Raw genomic sequence first — 19,008 nt, 5'->3', positions numbered from 1 at the left:
GTCACGTTCTATGTCTCTATCATATGCTTAGAGTACAGGAACAAGCAGACTTCCTGAAGAGCTACACCATGCGCTCTGTGATGCAGGTGTGTTCCATGTTCAGTAGTGTGACACGGCGGATTTGTGTAGCTGTTACCAGCCACATTACAGCTCACCGGAACCTCCATGGCTCGTTAATCCACATGACAGTGATCGCTGCGACGCAGAATCGTGATCATCCTGCTAATTGTAATGCACTTGCCCGTCCGTACAGAATAGGCTGAGTGCCCAAGGTATAATCCTCATGCAGCGAGCATGGGTCCTCCGATAAGGGGTCATGCAGCGCGTGCACAATCGCACCCTAAAAGAAAGAGATTGAAAGCAGCCTTACCATCAGCGGCAGAGCCCCGGCCCGCCTGTGCTACCGGGATAAACGCACGGGCAGCGAACTCTTCATCCGAATCTGAGCCTCGAACCGGCTGGGTGCTGTCATTACTTAGCAACGGCCTCTGGTTGTCATGGAGATTGGGTGATGGAGGTTGGGAAAGTGAATGCCTGGCAGCTGATGGGCTGGATAGGGGGGATGGCATGGAAGAACCTAAAGGAAAGAAAATAACTGTAAACAGGGCAACGGAAAGGGGGCCGAGGCAGGGCAACAAAAAACGGACTGTAATGATGAGGAGGCGGGGAAAGGGCCCGGCATGGGGGAGCAACCCGTGACGCTGCGACTGACTGTACAAAGCCGTCTCACAAGAAATCAGAGCTGCGTCTTTAAGGAGTGACGAAAAGTAAATAAAAGTGGCAAATGGATCGCCGCAATCTACAGCAACAACTGGAGCACGCGGTCCGGAACGTGGATTTGCGGTCGTCTGTTCATGTCAGTTTTGTTGGATTTTTGGGTAAAATCATACCTCAAACTATATACTGCATAGATTCCTTAGCAATTAAATATTTACCTTAATTGATTTATATTCTATGTAACCGCAAAGTTTTTAGCATTTATTAAAAAATCCATGCATGATGATGGGCCTTGTGTTCTACAAACAAAGTGGGCAATGTTCCGGTGAGACAAACAGGCAGATAACCTTAGAAGTTTCGACAAAATATGTCAGGAATTTGTCCGGAAACCCGATTCATGGTTACATCTCAATGTCCATGGTGTGTTGGACGGATTCCACTTGAATCTGGCTTTAATTTAAGCAGAGCACTGCTTGTTTTGCAGTTTCCCTGACTAAAATCAGCCATATGTTGCAGTGTGTTTTGCCACTCAGTGTTCCGGTGGGAAAGTGACGTCACTGCAAACCCTGCATGCAGGCACAGGCAGACTGGCGGGAAAATGACTTGGAAATGAATGAAAATGGTCCAATGTTCAACTGCGCTAGTGAGTGCTGGTGGGGACGGGGGTGGGGTGCTGGCTGGATGAGGGTGGGGTCCTGGCTGGATGAGGGTGGGGTGCTGGTGGGGTCCTGGCTGGATGAGGGTGGGGTCCTGGCTGGATGAGGGTGGGGTGCTGGCTGGATGAGGGTGGGGTGCTGGCTGGAAGAGAGTGGGGTGCTGGTGGGGTCCTGGCTGGATGAGGGTGGGGTGCTGGCTGGAAGAGGGTGGGGTGCTGGCTGGATGAGGGTGGGGTGCTGGCTGGATGAGGGTGGGGTGCTGGCTGGATGAGGGTGGGGTGCTGACTCGTAGCAGGTCACAGATGAGAAAAAATGCATGGAACTTGTACATGCGTGTCCCCATGTCAGGATTAATCAGCTAAAATCCACACAAACCCGCCGTTAAATGAGCTCTGGGGTCATCACAGAGGATAAGGCGGGAAAAAGGGTGGCTTGCTGACAGAACTCCCCCCCACCCCACCTGCTCAGTGACTACATGACATCACAGTGGTCAAATGTTCCTCCAGTCTGGATCTCAGGGTGGTGTAATTACTTTTCCCATTTGCATCAGCTACACTGTGAAAAGGCAGACAGACACCCTCCTCCAGGAGTTTACAGGAGGAGCGTGTTAATAATTCAGCACATATACACAAGCACAGAGATTACTGGGTGGGGGCAGCAGATTTCAGGAAATGACCAATGAGGAATCAGTTAGTATTTTGTTGTGGGCGGCTGTGACCCCTGGGTGCCACCTGACACTGGGGTGCAGCTCGGGACCCGAGCCGGAGCTTTGATCAGTCGCTCTCTCTCCTTTTCTGACATTGAAACTGGATGAAAATAAGAGCCCAATAGCAAACAGTAAGGAAAACAAGATGGGCTGTCATGTGACCTGTCATGTGACCTTTTCGTCCTCCTTGGATGTCTCGCCGCTCGGTGCCAAGGTAACATTGTTGGGAGGCTGTTCCACACCTACAAAAATATCAGTTTGTGCCTTTTCCTGTACGCCGCTGAGAACACACACACACAAACAGACACACAAGGAGGCACACACACACACACACACACACACACACGACATTGATCCCCCTCTCCCCGTGTATGATTCTCTGTGAATCATAGGCAGCTGTCTTGTCCTGTTCTAGGTCAAAACAAATCAACACTTTCCTTGCAAGTGCTGCAGAGAAACATGATACAAAACGGACGGGAGATTAGCAACACCCTTCTCCTGATCGAGCTCAGACACCAGGCTTATGTTTGTTTTTTGTTTTTTTTTTTAAACATGTAAATCCATCCCAAGTAACGGCTGCAGCAGTGACCTGTGTTTTTCCTGAAATGCAAACACACATTTCCATTACACTTTCATATTTGTTCAGCTTCCGACTCTATCAGAATTCGAAAAGCGTCACTCGGCGATGTCTCTCAGCCGCAGTCACCAAATGAGGAAGGTATTGATCGTCTTCATATTAGGGAGGCTGAGAAGGGGTATTAGACAACTGTATAATCCAACGCTGGTTTTGGTACCCAGGCAATACAGTAGAAAAGGCTTCTATACGAAAACTAACAGTGAGCTTCCCATCTTTGACCGTCTCCTACTATTTTATCAATCATTCCTGCACGACAGAGAATGCCAGGAATAATAGTAGTAACGGGAGGTCGGGCATTTCTGAAGGTTACCTTTTCATGCTTGCCAGATCTACGTAGCTTCACCCTGCTCCACAGCGCCCCTGTCTTCAAGGGGGAACACGACACCCCCATGCCCAAGGGCCCCCTTGGTCTCTGACAGCTCTGTCGAGCGACCCGAATACACAGACCCTATCCCGGAGGAGATAGATAGATCGATGATGAGACTAAAGAGAGCAAGATAAGAGAGAGACAGCGAGATGAAGTGGAGAGATAAATGGGCCGTAATGTTACTGCGCAACTGTGAAGCAGACAGAGAGCGAGGGCTGGCCTCTGAGGCGACCTGTCAGCACAAGCATCGTGGCCAAGGTGTGTGTGGCTGGGGGGCTCAAGGCCCTCCCTTGGCTAACCCATCTGGGGTGGCTGAATGGTACCCCCCAAGGGGAGAAGTCCCGTCACAACGTGTTAGTGCCACGTGGCTGTGTGCAGTCTCCTTTGACAGCATGCCCCCAGACTGAAGAGAGGCATGAAGGCCCCACTCCAGAAGAAGTAGAGGGCTTCTGCTCCCAAAGGGCTACTGAGGGCTAATGCACTGGGGTGGGGGATGCAGAGGTGGGGTAGAGGGTGAAAAATCCCACACAAATACAGTTTCTATGAAGAGATGGTCAGACAAAAGGTTCCACCAAAAGTGTTCCCACCCCCACTGCAGGGCAGGGCAGGAGCCAATAGCGGGGTAGGGGCTCAGCGACCCTCGCATCAGTCATGCTGGCCAGCCATGGACCATGCACCCCTTACCTTGGGTCAAATACGTGGAAGGTGCCATGGAAGCCATGGAAAGAGGGGCCTCACTGTATTACTGAGCTACCCTGAGGTCCCTGCTGACCTGGGACAAGTGGCCCTACGCATTCCCAGATGAACTTAGGTAGCCAAGACCCACCGCCTATTAACCAAAACGCTGTTAACCAGCTGACAACATGGGCTGCTGTTAACCAGAACTGCGTTGACTAGCTGCTAACACAGGTGGCTGTGTTACCACTGCTGGACACCAGTTACTGACGCGTTGAAAGCAGATGTTTCAGGAAATCGCCTCCTCGCCCCCCCTGCCAGGCGAGACTCTGTGGTTGCTGATGACAACCATGGCCGAAGCGGTCCGGAAGATGCACTGTAGAGCTTCAGCCTTGCCCTGCATCTGTGCTGAGGGCTTCACTCAGATCTACTCTGAGATCTCCTTCATTTCAGGATCTCCTATCCTTCATTGCGGCTTTCACCAAACTAATCACGCAAGCTGCCAGAAAGTCTACATCTTTTCCACCACACTCACAGAATTTTCTCCCCCCCTCTAAGAGTGACTAGCTCCATGCTGTCTGAATCTGCAACACCAGCCTTTCTCTGATTCCAGAGAAACCACACGCCGGACAGTTATTGGGCACTAGGAAAACCCAGTGAGGGCACCACTGTGCCAGGATACCGAGCAAGGCCACAGGGGTCCAGAGAAACTGCACGCCGGACAGTTACTGGGCACTGGGAAAACCCAGTGAGGGCACCACTGTGTCAGGATACCGAGCAAGGCCACAGCAATCCAGAGAAACCGCACGCCGGATAGTTACTGGGCACTGGGAAAACCCAGTGAGGGCAGCACTGTCAAAAAATAATTCCTATTCTGACGTTTCACAACCAAAAGGCTGTGTGATTCATATGTGAGGCCCACAAAGCAGAAAAGCACCCCAGAAGCAGGATGGCTGTGTGACAGGACAGGGGAATTACAGACTCAGTGTGTCATTAATGCGTGAAGAAGTCAACTGCAAAAGAAAGCAGCTTATTTGTCTCTGAGCTTGTGAACAAAGGTAAATACCCACAGCTCAGTGCAGGGTGCCATTTTGTGCAGGTTTCACATACCAATAAACCAGAACCACGTTTCCAATCCATCCACAGCATGGTCCAATGTAAAAGATCTGTGTGCACCTACATGGCTAAAATAAATATAATTCTTTCATAATAACTGCTTTATTAAGGAAATCTACCCTAAAATATCTATGTGGAATATATTTAGCAGAGTAATCCATAATGGATCGTCACGTCCCAGTTTCTGAAGGAATCGTGCAAAAGGAGATGGTGAATTAGGCCATGTCACTCAGCAGTAGGAGAGGCCAGGCAGAGGCGGGTCCCCGCGACGCGGCACCAGGCATGATCGCGACCCGCCATTGGGGTTTGGGGAAGACGGCGTGACGAGCAGGGGCACAGCGAGGGACGCAGGCCCAGCATGGGAGGGGAGGCCAGGCAGAGGCGGGTCCCCGCGACGCAGTACCAGGCATGATCGCGACCCGCCATTGGGGTTTGGGGAAGACGGCGTGACGAGCAGGGGCACAGCGAGGGACGCAGGCCCAGCATGTGAGGAGAGGCCAGGCAGAGGCGGGTCCCCGCGACGCGGCACCAGGCATGATCGCGACCCGCCACTGGGGTTTGGGGAAGACGGCGTGACGAGCAGGGGCACAGCGAGGGACGCAAGCCCAGCATGGGAGGGGAGGCCAGGCAGAGGCGGGTCCCCGCGACGCAGTACCAGGCATGATCGCGACCCGCCATTGGGGTTTGGGGAAGACGGCGTGACGAGCAGGGGCACAGCGAGGGACGCAGGCCCAGCATGGGAGGGGAGGCCAGGCAGAGGCAGGTTCCTGGATCGGCCGTGCCGGTTTACAGCAGTTAAAGAGTTCCTATTAACAGCCGCACAATCTTCCTCTGTCTGTCTGACTAAATGCAAAGCAGATGGCAGCGTGTGGACTGTCCCCGTACTGCCGGACATGGATACACACAAACACATGTACAGAAAAATACATTCCCCCAGTGATTCTCTATCTGAAAGTCACTATCAGCGATATCATGCTGCTTTTTTGCTTGGATAAGGCGACATAAAGAAAAAACTGTCAGACGCTTCTCCATTGGCAATTAATTCTTTGTCAAAGGATAACTGAGTGTTAAAAAAAAACCCCAAACACAAAGGCCGTATGCTAAGAATCAGTGCCGCGCGCATTCGAAACAAAACAAACATGAAAGTCAGCCGCACGGCTCTTCCAGCTGATTAGAATAATGATTATATTACGGCAGGAAATTCACTGGAACAGGCAACGCTGTGTGAAAACATCGGCTGCAGACACAAAGCAAGCCGCTGTTAATCCCCGCTCTGATGACACCGTAAATTACAGCCCTTTCAGAGCCAGCGTGGCGGTAACAGAAATGGCTTTTAATTGTGTTCTAGTGTCATGGTAACAGCAATGACACTTAATGAGCCCCATTCAGACGGGACTGCATCAGGAACGACACTGAACTGATTACCTAACTGACTGGACTGTAACAGGAGTGATACTAAACAAGTATTGATTATACTGTAACAGTACTGTACTAATTCGACTGCAACAGGAGTGATACTAAAGAAGTACTGATTGGATTGTAATGAGTACTGTGTGGATTGCAACAGACAGGTGTGTGTGTGGGGGGGGGGGGGGTCCTCGGTCTTCAAGCGGGGACACGAGAACATTTAGTGATTTCATTTACATTGTCCAGGTGTGCCTGGCTTGGGGTCTGACTGCTGCAACTCTAGGATCCTTTAATGAACCGTATGCAGTGAACAGCACAGAGTTCCTGCAGGGTCTCTCTCTGGATGGGGATCGATAGAAGACGCACAGAAATAACCACAAGGAAACATTCAGGTGAGACAAACAGGATGGGAGACAAAAGATGCAGAATCTCCAGCAAATGGCGTCACCCTCGCATACAGCAGAACCTTTTAACACTCCAAACGGTAAGGGATCGATCCCCCCAACCCCACACCCATCTCTCCCCGCCCCCCCCCCCCCCCCCAGCTGCCCCTAAAAAATCTCTGTTCTCACTCACTCTCTCTGCACCACAAAAATCAATGGGAAGGAAAAAAAAAAAAACAAATTCCCAAAGTATTTCTTCAGTTTTACAGCCCGGACTGAAAGCGGTTTGGAGACTTACTTAGTCAATGAATAAAGGATCCTTTGCGGTCGTGTATTATGGGATGGTATTTTTATGATCTCTTCTGAGAAACGTGAGCCATCACGGAGTGGCCCCAAGGGAATGAGGACGCGTTGCCCCCCCCCCCCCCCCCCCGCGACGGCACTGACGGGGAGAACAGGCGACAAACTGCAAAGGGTCTGTGTGTGAGAGAAACGACATGAGCTGCACCTCTGAAAATCAAACCGAACCTTCATTTAATCCAGTGTTAATGTGCTGTGACCAGTGTCTGCCTCCTCCATGGGCAAAGTGAGCCTCGCAAGAAATAAGAATTAAAGGGGTCGGCTGTTGGCGGGCAGGCGGCGGTAATCGGCAGTGCGGATGGCACTTAGACGCGCTCTGGAGCGAGCGTGGGATGAGGCACAAATAAACAGCCACGTTCCGCCACGTACAGCCGGAGGGGCGTGGGGGCACATGCCCACGAGAGGGGAGTGCCGGCATGTAATAATTATGCCCACCCCTCCCCCCCACAGTACAAAGGTATAATGGCTGCAAAAGGTATCGCCGCCTTGCCTGCTCCCCCAGCAAGCTCTCGCCGGCCATCCATCTCCACGTCGCCACCAAGTGCAGGGAGACCAATCAGAGAAAGCCACTCACTGTGAGGCGAAGTGCACGGCAAGGGGAGCCATGCAGCAGTGTGGGAGGCCATTAATCATGGATCAACACCCCACCCCCCATCAACCACCGGCAGTGGATGCTCCCCGCAATGCCAACAGGTAAAAATAAATTGGAGTAAAAAGGAAACAAAGACAGGAAAGGAGAGACCAGGGAAGGGGACCCTGCTGCCTGCATGATGGAGCCACTCAAGCCCCCCTGCGTGACACGCGTACCATCGGAATGGGAACTCAGACATCTGTTCCGCCATGGGGCTGGGCTGGGAGGTTACCACGTGGCAGGGAGGGCACATTCTCAAAGGCCCGCTAGGTGAAGATGCACCTGCCCCCTCCCCATAGGTGTCAGATGATGAGAGCCAGTCCCAGAACCCGCGAACGCAGCTCTAGTTGTCATAGCTAATTAAAGTACTAAGAAAAAGTGCAAAAGGAGAATGGACTAAATGAACACAGAACAGACAAAACAAAAAGCTACAAACAAAATGAGAACAGACAAAACAAAAAGCTACAAACAAAATGAGAACAGACAAAACAAAAAGCTACAAACAAAATGAGAACAGACAAAACAAAAAGAGAATAGATGAAACAGCAAGTAAAGCTACAAACAAAAGAACAGACAAACCAAAAAGAATAGACAAAATACAAGAGAAAGCTACAAATTAAAGGAGAACAGACAAAACCAAAAGAGAACAGACAAATAGGAGGGAAAGCTACAAACAAAATATTAAAGCCATCAACAAAAGGTTTCTTTATAATCAGGTACTTCATGAAAATCATGTAAAAGTTTTAGTCTTACTGACCCTAAACCATCCTCAGTGACACCGGTCAGATGCCCCCTTGGTGCTGCTCTGGACTCTACGGGAGAACCTGAGGGATGTTATGGTGTCCAAGTGTGTGTCAGCATTTCTGTAAGGCTATAGGAGTTTTTCACGATGTTGGGTCTGGACAATCCGACCCTGCCAATGACTCCACAGTGCTTCCTTTATTGGTCATGAATCCCTTTCATGGCCAGGAAGCACTCATCTTGCTTTCAGGATAGATTTTTGGGGTATTTTTTTAATCAGATAACTTCCTCCTCTTTCAGCACAGATGCTCACTTACTGCCCTGACTCACCTTTCTCCCCCTCCTTGTTTCATCTCCCATCCTTTTCCGAGCTGTGATAGGCCAACTCAGCTCGGGATTCAGGAAGTGGGGAAAAACAAGCTGTTTTTTTTCCTGTCCTGGCCAATCGGGACAGGTCACTCTCGCTCGCTAACGCTCTTCCTCTGACCGCTTACTGGGATTCTGTCACCACGGTTTGCTTTGCGCTCCCTCTGCTTGCATTCCAGGGGTTAATGGATCGCAACAAAAATAATCCATGTGATCCAGGCCTGGATGGTCCTTTTGCAGTGAATGTGGCAGCTTTCCCCAAGTAGGGAGTTATGCTGTCAGTGTCACCAATTACTGCAAACACACATGGACATGATCACCTTGCCGTCGGGTATCATGCTTCTTTGGCTGTTTTGTTTTACGACAAATATGCATCGGATTACGTCTGTTTAGGTCTGTTACTGCACTTAGCCAGAGCAATGTCGGCCGTAAGCGGGCCCTATACTTCAAAGGACATCCAGAGAAAACTAAATTAAAGGTGCCGGCGAAAATCTGTCGCATGTTTAAAATGGCTCCTCCATTCGTTTTATGTCATCCTACAACTCTAGAGGGCATGGAGTGTTTTCGGTGCAGCAGACCCACAATCAGAGCGCAAACAAACGTATTCTAGCAAGTGCGTGACTCATTTTAATAAAGGAGATGACAGCTCTTTTAAAACGGAAGTTGCTCTCTTTATTAACAGCCACGGCGTGATGCTAGCAGCGGCGCAGAGAGGGACGCCGAAACGTACACGACGCTCAGGGTTACAGGCTAATGAAACACATGCATACCACAACAAACATTACGCGCTTAGGACATTTACTATTTACAGAAATAAAACTAATATAAATATTAATTTACAAGATTAAGTGCAGTGCAGAGCGGTGCCAAGCATGTTGGTAGCTGCATAATTAGCCCTGCTGACCAATCCCACGGTCACATTTATGTCAGCTGAACGTGGACAGTGGGTGTGATCAAAACAGACAAAAAAAGTTTGCCTCGGGGACCCTACAGTGATTGCATGTCATATTGCCAAAACAACATCGATTCTGTTGATTTCATCTGAAATATGCAGCCAACTTCAGTCTATGGTCCAACAGAAGATCTCTCCCATGATCTGAAGCAGGCACTCGATCACAGCGCCACCCATTGTCTCATCATGCTCTTGCAGGGCCAACCAGGCCATCTGTGGTGGGGAAGAGTGAGAGATAGAGGAGGAGGAGTGCACTTCGATCACACCTCTCCCCATGGACTAGAGGTCCCTTTTATCTGTGGACCCGAATATCTGTCATCGAGACCAGATGACCTCAGTATGAAATATATATCTCACCAGGGGTACATTCCAGAGATAATCTATAGCATACTCCCAAGGTTAAACCGCCACGGAATACAATTAAACGTATTCAAGAAACAAATCTGTGTACTCCCTCTCTGCCGCCCTTGATAAATACGAGCGTAATCGCTGTCTGCCTGCACTACAGAGGAGGTCCAGTATGGGACAGAGGCAGCATCACTACTCGACTCCTCGGTCCAATTAGAAGAGCAGCACCCGGCCCCTGCCTGGGTCAGAGTGCATGGGACGGTTCAGAACATCCCAGTTCTCCCGAAATGTCATCTGGTTCGATGCCCACTCCACCACTGCTGTAACTCCGTCACTGGCCCAGCTAAGCTGTCCAGTCCGCCTAGAGCCTCAAACAAAAACCCGACCTTTTCATCGAAGAGATACGGAGCCCCGCTAGAGCAACGCAAGCGAATCCCTCCTGAGATATGAGCCGACCACGCTCAGGTTACACGTATTGGGGGTGTTCTGGAAGGCTCCGCTTCCTACGAATGTTAACGGTGACAGCTCAGCGAGGAGTCACTCTGTGAAGCCAAATGATTTATTACACAGCCAGGACAGGCGCGTGTTTTTGGGGAGGGCATATTTCAGTGCGCGTTTGGGGATTTCGTTATATATATTTATTCACATATCCCCCCCCTGCAGAATGGCAGGAGCTCTCAGTAAGCAAACAGTCAAAGTTATAATTCCAAAAAAAGCGTAAATAAATGGTAATTAGGCATCACTGTCAGATGTGGCACATCTCCATGTTCCTTATCGGTTGTTTTGTAGGACAATGTGTGTTAAATGAAGTATTGAAACAGACGGTAATTAAAACGCCGGCAAAGGAAGGCAAACACGACACGGCGACTCGCTAATGAGACTGGCCGTGGTGGGGAGGATTGACACATACAAACGAGCATCGAGCATACCTCAAGTATGATCTCATAACGCAATTCAAGACTCATAAGGACCCTGTTGGCAGGTACAGGCAGCCTGACCTCCATCCACTCAGCCCTACGCTATGCCCAGTGACGTGAAGGACGTGAAACTCCTGCTGACCAGCCAGGTGTGTGGCAGTGTGCGCCCACTGAGCGCAGCGCCCCCTTTGGGAGCTCAGAGAATTACAGCAGCCAGGCCCAAATCCAGCCCTGAGTTTGGATAAAGGTGGCACTCTTTTGGTGTCTGACAACAGGTACCTTCTAAAAATACTGTGCATCACCCAAGCAGCATTTCTGTGATGGCACGCGTCCTCTTCTCTCCATCCCATAATAAGCCTTCAAATGCATCTGGGGACTGAAGGGCATATGGATTCATGGGTAATCACTGTCACGGAGGCGGCACACGAAGAAACGTCCTGGCGGTGCCGATTACGCGTGAGCATGAGTGGCAGCGAGTATGCAGAGTGACGTGGAAAGGCAGGGCATCACGGGAAGGAGCAGGACCCCAATTCAAAGTTCGGATCCCCCAGGTTTCGATTAAATGCAGCCTTCCGGCCCGCAAAAAAGAGCAGGGCCTCTTTGACTGCAGACACCCCCCTCATCACGACACCGGCATTGGGAGAGTGCCGGGGGCGTGGCTGCTATCAGGCACACGCCACGTCTGATACAGAGGGCACAGAAAATGACTGGCTGGCATTCTGTGAAACGGAAAGGCTGCAAAGCGACTCGAGATAAAAGGCGAGCAGCTTCATACCCACAGCTTATTTGAATAGCTGTGCGACTTTGCACGCGGCCCGGAGCAGGTTGCTGTCGGCAGGCTGTGTGTCAACTGGCCCTTTTTCCATGTATTTTTATCAGTTTAATCAGTGGCCATTCAGCTCTCTGCCAAGGCGAGAATGTGACTAAAAATAACCCGAATCTCACATTCCTCTGCTCCGGTGTTGTGACTCACCCCCGTCCCATGGCTATCGCCCTAAAAGGACAGCATCGGGCCATCTTTTATCAGACTGCGCCCCCAATCGGGTGGGACGAGGACCCCACAGTACAGTGTCACCTGTGGGGCAGGGGGGCATGTGGGAACGCTTACGCAGGAGCTCCGGCTGACTTCAAAGGGTCCCGGAGCGCCGCTACGCACCCCGAGGCGTGATCTCCCCCTCATCCCGCTTTGCCCCCCCATCCTTAATTTTTTTGCTTAGATTGCAAAAACCGAGAAAAGTCCTTTCTGTTCCAGATTCCAGCCTTTTCATACATTCAAATCAAGTGCCCCAACCCCCCCCAAAACCCCACCACCGAGCAGACACATCACAGACCCGTCTAAAAGCAGGACCTGCCCCCTCCCCAGATCCTGGGGACCGCAGGGTCGTCACCCGCGGTTCCTGCGGAGTGCTGCTCCGTCACACAGTAGTGCCCGCCCCCCGCAGCCGGCTCACGCGCAGGGCCTGCATGCCGCTTTATTGCGGTGGCCAGCCCCCGCTCGCATTGTGCGCCCTCGTCTTTATTCTGCCTCGACGTCTATGAAAATTAATGGAGTGTTTATTTATTGGGCCATATGTATTTTGTGTCAGCCTTGCAAAATTACAGCACACACTTCAGTATCTCATTATAAATGTGACTCTCAGAAAGTTAATTTGCTGACTTGAAAATAACATGGAAGTATGCATTAAGGGCAGGAGTTTGGAGGAAAGGCAGGACTAACGGGGACGCGTTGGGTGAACACTGTGAATGTAGACGCCTGATTACTGCCAGGTCTGAGGCAACCTGAGCCCGATCCCCTGACCGGCCAGCGGGGGCCGCCCTCCGCTCTCAACGTGCAGGATTCTGGGAAAAAATACCAAACAGCAGGCCTACGACTATGGAACCACCGTGCTTGATTTGGCGAGTACTGGCACACATGACCCGGGCATGGCCGGGTGGGGTGGGTTACGGGAACCCCCCCACTGTGAGGAGAAGGGGGCTGGGGCCACCAGCACCCTTGGGTCGTCACGCTTCTCGGTGTCACTCGCCGCAGCTGCCCCCATCACCAGTGTAAGGTGTCTGTGCCGTTTGGCTCCCGCTGATCCAGAGCGGGCCCGGGGCAGCGACACAGCTGTCTGCTTCATTCTCCCCCCTCCATTTTTTGTGTTTCTTGAAGATCCAGCTGTGCCCTACCCCCATAACCCCAAAATCGCAGAGGCTCCTTCTCTCCCCCTAACCTGCAGCCCCCACTCTCCTCTTCATGACTGCTGACATGCCATACATGTCTTCGCTCATCATTAAAGCCCAGGTTATTTCGATTTCAATTTCATATATAATACTACAAATAAGCTGATTGAAACAGCGCCTCCTACTGCGTGAGGTCAGCTACCCCAGGTTTTTCCTGAGCAGACATATCCATAAATATCTTTTTGGAAGCCCTCTATGTGTTCTTTTCTCCACCCTCCTCCTCCTGCTCTCTTCCTTCCTGCCCCCCTGTCTTTAACATGAGGCACGGATTACTTGTCCCCCCGCTTGTGTTTCACTTTAACAACCTAAAACACGACACCGCATGTGCGCTGTAACACGCTAATCCCGGTCCCGGCTCTTCCCCTGCGCTTCGGGAATCGGCAAAGCGGCTCTCGTATCAGATGACGCGTGTGTAATTATCCAGGCCTGTAACACGGTGCTGTGTTCTGTTACGTGGGGATCCAGGATCGGTCTTGCGGCATCGATCCGCCAGCCTGAGAGCGAGCGCGCACCCTGGGGGGGGTGGGGAGGGGGGGGGCTCCATCGCCAGGCAGCGCTGAAAAGCTGCTGACATTTGCTTGGCGGGCAGACTCCACCCCCCGAATGGCTGGGTGTTTCCTCCATGTCTGATTCCTAAGGCGTAGTCCTAGATTAAGGTAAAAACAGCAAATTGAACTCCTAAAATCATGGGCACCAGGCATAAAGGGAACATTTGCGAGGGCATGTAACTGGGAATGATCCAGACTAAACCGCCTCACACCCTCGCAGCTCATGGCCAGAGTGTGGCACCTCCATTGGAATCGCTCCTTCATCTCAGGACACCTTTAAATAAAACCCAGGGTAACGTTCTCAGCCGGCCGGCGTGGGGCTGCGTCCCGGGTTCACGCTGGGCGTGCGGGGCGGCCTGCGGCTCTCGCCTGCCGTTGCCGTCGCTTTCCGCAGTCTCTGTGCGCTCAGGCTCCGCCGCACAAACTTCCCGCTAATTAAAACAAGGTAAAGAAGCAGCCCCATGTGCCCAAATCCCCGGCAGCGCTTCCCAGAATGTTCCTCAGAAGTGGCTCCCATGAAAGAGCCACCTTCGGGCCTTTTAAGAGGAGAATAAGGAGCAGCTTGTTGAGCAGGCGCCTTGTGCTGCTGACACACGCGGACTCATTAGAATGTGGCCTCTTCCTCTAATAACAACAAACTAAAAGCAGGAAAGGCATTGGGCAGGGGGGGGGGGGGCACATGGACGTGTCCCCTAAACGGTGATAAATCAGAAACACAGGCAGAGACTGGGACACCCCCCGACCTGGGGACCTCCAAAGGACACTGCGACTGAGAGGGAGGGGGGATCTCCACCATGTGGTATGGGGAGAGGCTTTGATACTGTAGTAAAACCCCTTTTTCAGTAACATTAAAGTCCCCCCTCCCCGCACAGTCAGTGGTGTGTGAAAAACACAATAGCCACATCAACATGGGCTCTGTGCTGACCCACCCACCCCCCATCTGCCTGAGGTCCCACCTACACCCCCCGAAAATCTGTGTGGGTGTGATTCTTTAAAGTGGCTGTCATTCCCACAATGCATTGCTCCTCACCCGCTGACAGCAATGCGCATACGGATGGCTGGGGTCTATTCTTCCAGTCCCCGGTTGACATGGGGGGGCTCCTGCAAGAATGGGCTCAGGAATGATGGTGTCCTGATGTGCTGCACGATCAGAAGCGCTTTCCTGGGTCCAAGACTGCTTTGGGGCCACTCGGCGCTGCCCTGGGTCCTGGGCTCAGCCTCGCGGCTCAGACTATCTGCGTCGTCAAGCCAGACGCCCTTCCCTGCTTTGCAGAAATGACTACGCTCACCTCTATAAATTATTTACCGTCGCTACTGGCTGCTCAGAAACACTGATGGACATCACTGAAATCAGAATAATCTAACCCAGAGCCCCCCGAGCCCATCCCGACCTGCGCCCACAGCGGGACAGGGGGACAGGGCCATGTGGCCCTCAAGTGTCCCTCGCCCACCTCCTGCTTTTACCTATAAATTCTTCCCATCATTTGGGGGAGTGGCGCGGTGAGGATCCACTGTAGCTTTACTCACAGACACATGGATAGACAGACAGATCTAAGGGGGAGATCCCACGGCCAGCAGTGAGCTTCCCCACTTAAGAGCAGGAAAAACGGCTTGTTTTTTCGCTAAGAGCAGCATGGAGCCCAGGCTCCCTGTAAACAAGTGGCCCAGGTTTTATGGGCTTAGCCCGCAGTCATGGGCGGGGCGAGCGAGTGCCACCTCACTGTAAATCACACGGGCTTAACGTCGAGCGGGACGGACCGATGCTCCTGCCCAGGATTTATGTCTACAGACAAAAGGCCGCGGCTCACACATATTTATGCGGGCTGGTGTACTGGACGGGCCGCCGTGAGCCACCGGCTTATCCTCGTGTGATGGATCGGTTCCGCTTCTCCCCAGCCCGCCCAGTCGAACGCAGCCATTACTCTCCAAGCCGGCACGCCACTGAGACGGTCAGTCCGTCAGCGTCTCCGGGGCGGGGGGGCGGCAGGGTGACCCTCCATGAGGCACGAGGAGAGCAGGCCAGCCGAAAAATAAATAAACCGAAAGTGCGGTAAGTTAGAGAAGAGGGTGAGGCCCTGAGCGTCATGAAAATGATTAAAATCATGGACGTAATGAACACCCAGAACGAAGAGAAAACCAGTGAGCAGCTAAGACCGCGGTGCGGGACAGGAGGCGTACAGCGTACAGCTGCCTGCTTCATAGGCTGCTCGGAAATAAGCTGCACAGAACTAATTAATTCATAATTACTTTAAACATGGACTCCTGGGCAGTCAGGAATTATGACATCAAGTAACTATTAATATAAAACAAACTGTATTTTATGTTACGCATTGACTGGAAAACGGGACTGGTATAAAAAACGAATAAGTAAAATAAATTAAAACAAATTAAACAAATAAAATACATAAAATTTAAATAAAATTATAAATAAGCTACAGAGAAGCAAAATATTTTTAAATATTAAAATATTAAATAAAAATAAAAATTCTAAATTAAAAGTTATTAAAACAATTATCTATGATTTATTTATTGGGCTTTTGCTCCGATTCAGTTGCAACAATGACTAGAAAAAAATAATTTCCATACTTCTATAAAATCGCCTACATAATTAATCTTCCATTGTTTAAAATACATCCACAGTTAATGAAATAACGACAAATGCATTTTTAAAATAAAAGCCCTTCATTAAGCTGGTCGACTGCAATTTTTTTTAATGGTTTATAGTTTTTTTTATAGCTTGATTTTAGAATTTGGCATTTCACAAGTAACATTAAAATGACACACTAGTTCCTGATTTAATACACACATATATATACAGATCTAACATGTTCATTAGTCTTAGAAATACAACCAACATAATTCTTTATATTCCTTATATATAACGCAAAAGGTCTTCATATTTTCCATTCGATTTTATATACGGAAAAAAATTCCTCTTATGGCCCCCGATTTACAACGGCAGTAAACCGCCATGACCAGGACCAAGAAAGATGCCATTCAGAGGGTTATCGGAGGGCTGAGCCTGCGACGACTGGCATAAGAACACCCACCCACACTCTGCTACAGCGTATCGCTGCCGCTGCCGGCGAGTGTGTTACGGTGCGTACGTGCTACACACAGGCCTGACCGGCGACGCACACCCAGGCCGTGCCGGCAGACCTGGTCCCGTCCGAAAGTGAGCACGAGGCCCTCAGCGCTGTGCCGGATCGCAGGACCTGCTCGCTGCGAGCTTCCACCTGCAGAAGTGCCGGCAGACCTTTATTCTGAGTTTATTTAAATAACGAATTCCTCACCGTCTTGCTCCTTCCTAAAGGACAAGCAGCTTCGTTTAGTATGCGCATAAATAATGAAGAGAGAAACAAAATGAGATTCAGAGTAGATATTAACTTTAATCGGCGACAGAAAACGGACCCCCCCCCCCCCCCGCCGCATCTGCCCCCCCCCCAGTCTGTGGAGGCCTCGCGGATCAGCAGAACTTCCAAGCTTTCCATCCTCTTTCATGTAGATTCCCACGGAGCTCCGGCGGGATTTACAGTGGACGCGCGTTGCGTAACGGACTCTCGGCGCTCACAGCACCGCGGCCCAAACCGACAGGGCCAGCGGAACTGATCGATTCTCACGTTGATGGAAACAAAAGTATGACCTGACGTGCTGGTGTTCACTGCTCCTCTAGGAGGCGCTCACACTTACAGCAACCGAGGAGGCCTGTTTGTAAAGAAAGGAACAGGAAATGCCATCACTGCGGCAAAGATGACGGGCCTATCATTATAATAAATTATTCTAATTAATAAGGATACCAACTTGCACAGGTACACAATTCAGACTGCCATTCCATAATGCCTGATGTTAAGTGAAACTGAAAAACTTCCCCCAAATTTTCCACGACAGCCCCAGTCCTGGACAGCGACTCACATAGGATCGACCGGCATGTATGTCACCGTCTACAGGGTTCGGTTGCTAGGCGATATCCCACTGACATCCCCTTTTGTGTGCCTCTCACCCCCTCTCAGACGCATCCTGGGCCATTATCTTGGTCTCCCCCAAGCTGATATTTGTGTGAGGGCATTCGGGGTGGGAGTGAGTGGGGTAAAACAGCAAAAAATGGAGGGGGGGGGGTGCTATAAATCAGAAGGGGCTTTTAGAGATGGGCGGTGGAGCTGGGCCACGCATCTCACTGCATGCGTCGACAGCCGCAGCCGTTTGGCTCCGCCGAAGACGTCTGGGGTAATGATCCGACACGCTGATGCTGACCTGCATAAATACCAGTACTGAGTAAATACCTAACGGACTACTCAAACTTCTGCTCTGCTTTGTAAGGCCCCCACACATTGTTATGTTGAATATTATTATTATATTATATTAATACTGTACAAACATATTTCAAATTCTTCCATAAAAATAAACACCCATTCATCCATGCAGCCATCTTCCGATTGGTTATCCCGATCAGGGTCACAGGGCTGGGGGGGTCCGGGCCAGCTCGCCAGCAACAATAAGCATTTCAGCTTATATATACATACACACTTATATCTGTTATATATGTGTGTGTGAGAAGACATTTATGTGGTATTTATTTATATAAGTGTACACACACACACACACACACATACACTCACACAGACACGGGGGGGGGGGGGGTGTTCCCTCAATATTTAATTGGGCTTCATTAACCCCCCCAATACACAGACTTTTGTGGTTGTGTCTCCCAAACTCTGTACCTACGCCATTGCACATACACATACATAAATATGCACGCACGCATCTATTGTATATATAATGTATATATTGTTCAGGCTGTATTAATATTATAGATACACACATGTGCAAACGAATATAATTCTAAATTCATTACATAAGATTTAAATGCTAATTATTCAAATAAAAAAAAGGTATTTGACACTCTGAATCCCGTACAAAGAAAAAAAATCTGACGACACCAAATTGTTCTGACGAGGAAACAAACAAAAGCGTTTAACAAACTATGAAAAGAAGGACTTGATATTTCCGTTTGGGAAGCGGCTGATTTGCGGGTAATGCGATACACAGGGTTCCCATTATCAGCCTGCTCCTACTCACTAGTGCCTGACATCGTCTGCAGTCGTGCGAGAGCCTGGATCCTGAAGATCCCTCCGTCTGACTAACCCACCATCTCCAAAACCCCAACAGCAAAGCCATTACGCCTCTTTATTGTGTCAAAGGCTACTTTTATAATCAATAATTATTATCACTTCATTTTTATATGACCAACATGTTTTTTG

At 50.3% G+C, this 19,008-nt stretch overlaps 1 protein-coding gene across 2 annotated transcripts in view; it reads right to left on the bottom strand.

Moving 5' to 3' along the window:
- tenm3 (teneurin transmembrane protein 3) overlaps positions 1-19,008 on the bottom strand; it is a 303,357-nt gene that overhangs the window by 75,961 nt on the left and 208,388 nt on the right. Inside the window, exon 7 of one of the 2 annotated variants that reach the window (XM_048996054.1) lies at positions 371-577. The exons of the other annotated variant lie outside the window; for it this stretch is intronic. Coding sequence (XP_048852011.1) covers positions 371-577 — 207 coding nt within the window. The remainder of the gene's footprint in view (positions 1-370; positions 578-19,008) is intronic. 2 annotated transcript variants of the gene reach the window in all.

Source organism: Brienomyrus brachyistius, chromosome 25 (genome assembly GCF_023856365.1).
Source record: "Brienomyrus brachyistius isolate T26 chromosome 25, BBRACH_0.4, whole genome shotgun sequence".
Classification (NCBI taxonomy): Eukaryota; Metazoa; Chordata; class Actinopteri; order Osteoglossiformes; family Mormyridae; genus Brienomyrus; species Brienomyrus brachyistius.
Note: the sequence above shows the minus strand (reverse complement) of the source record. Positions and strands in the feature narration are given on the sequence as shown.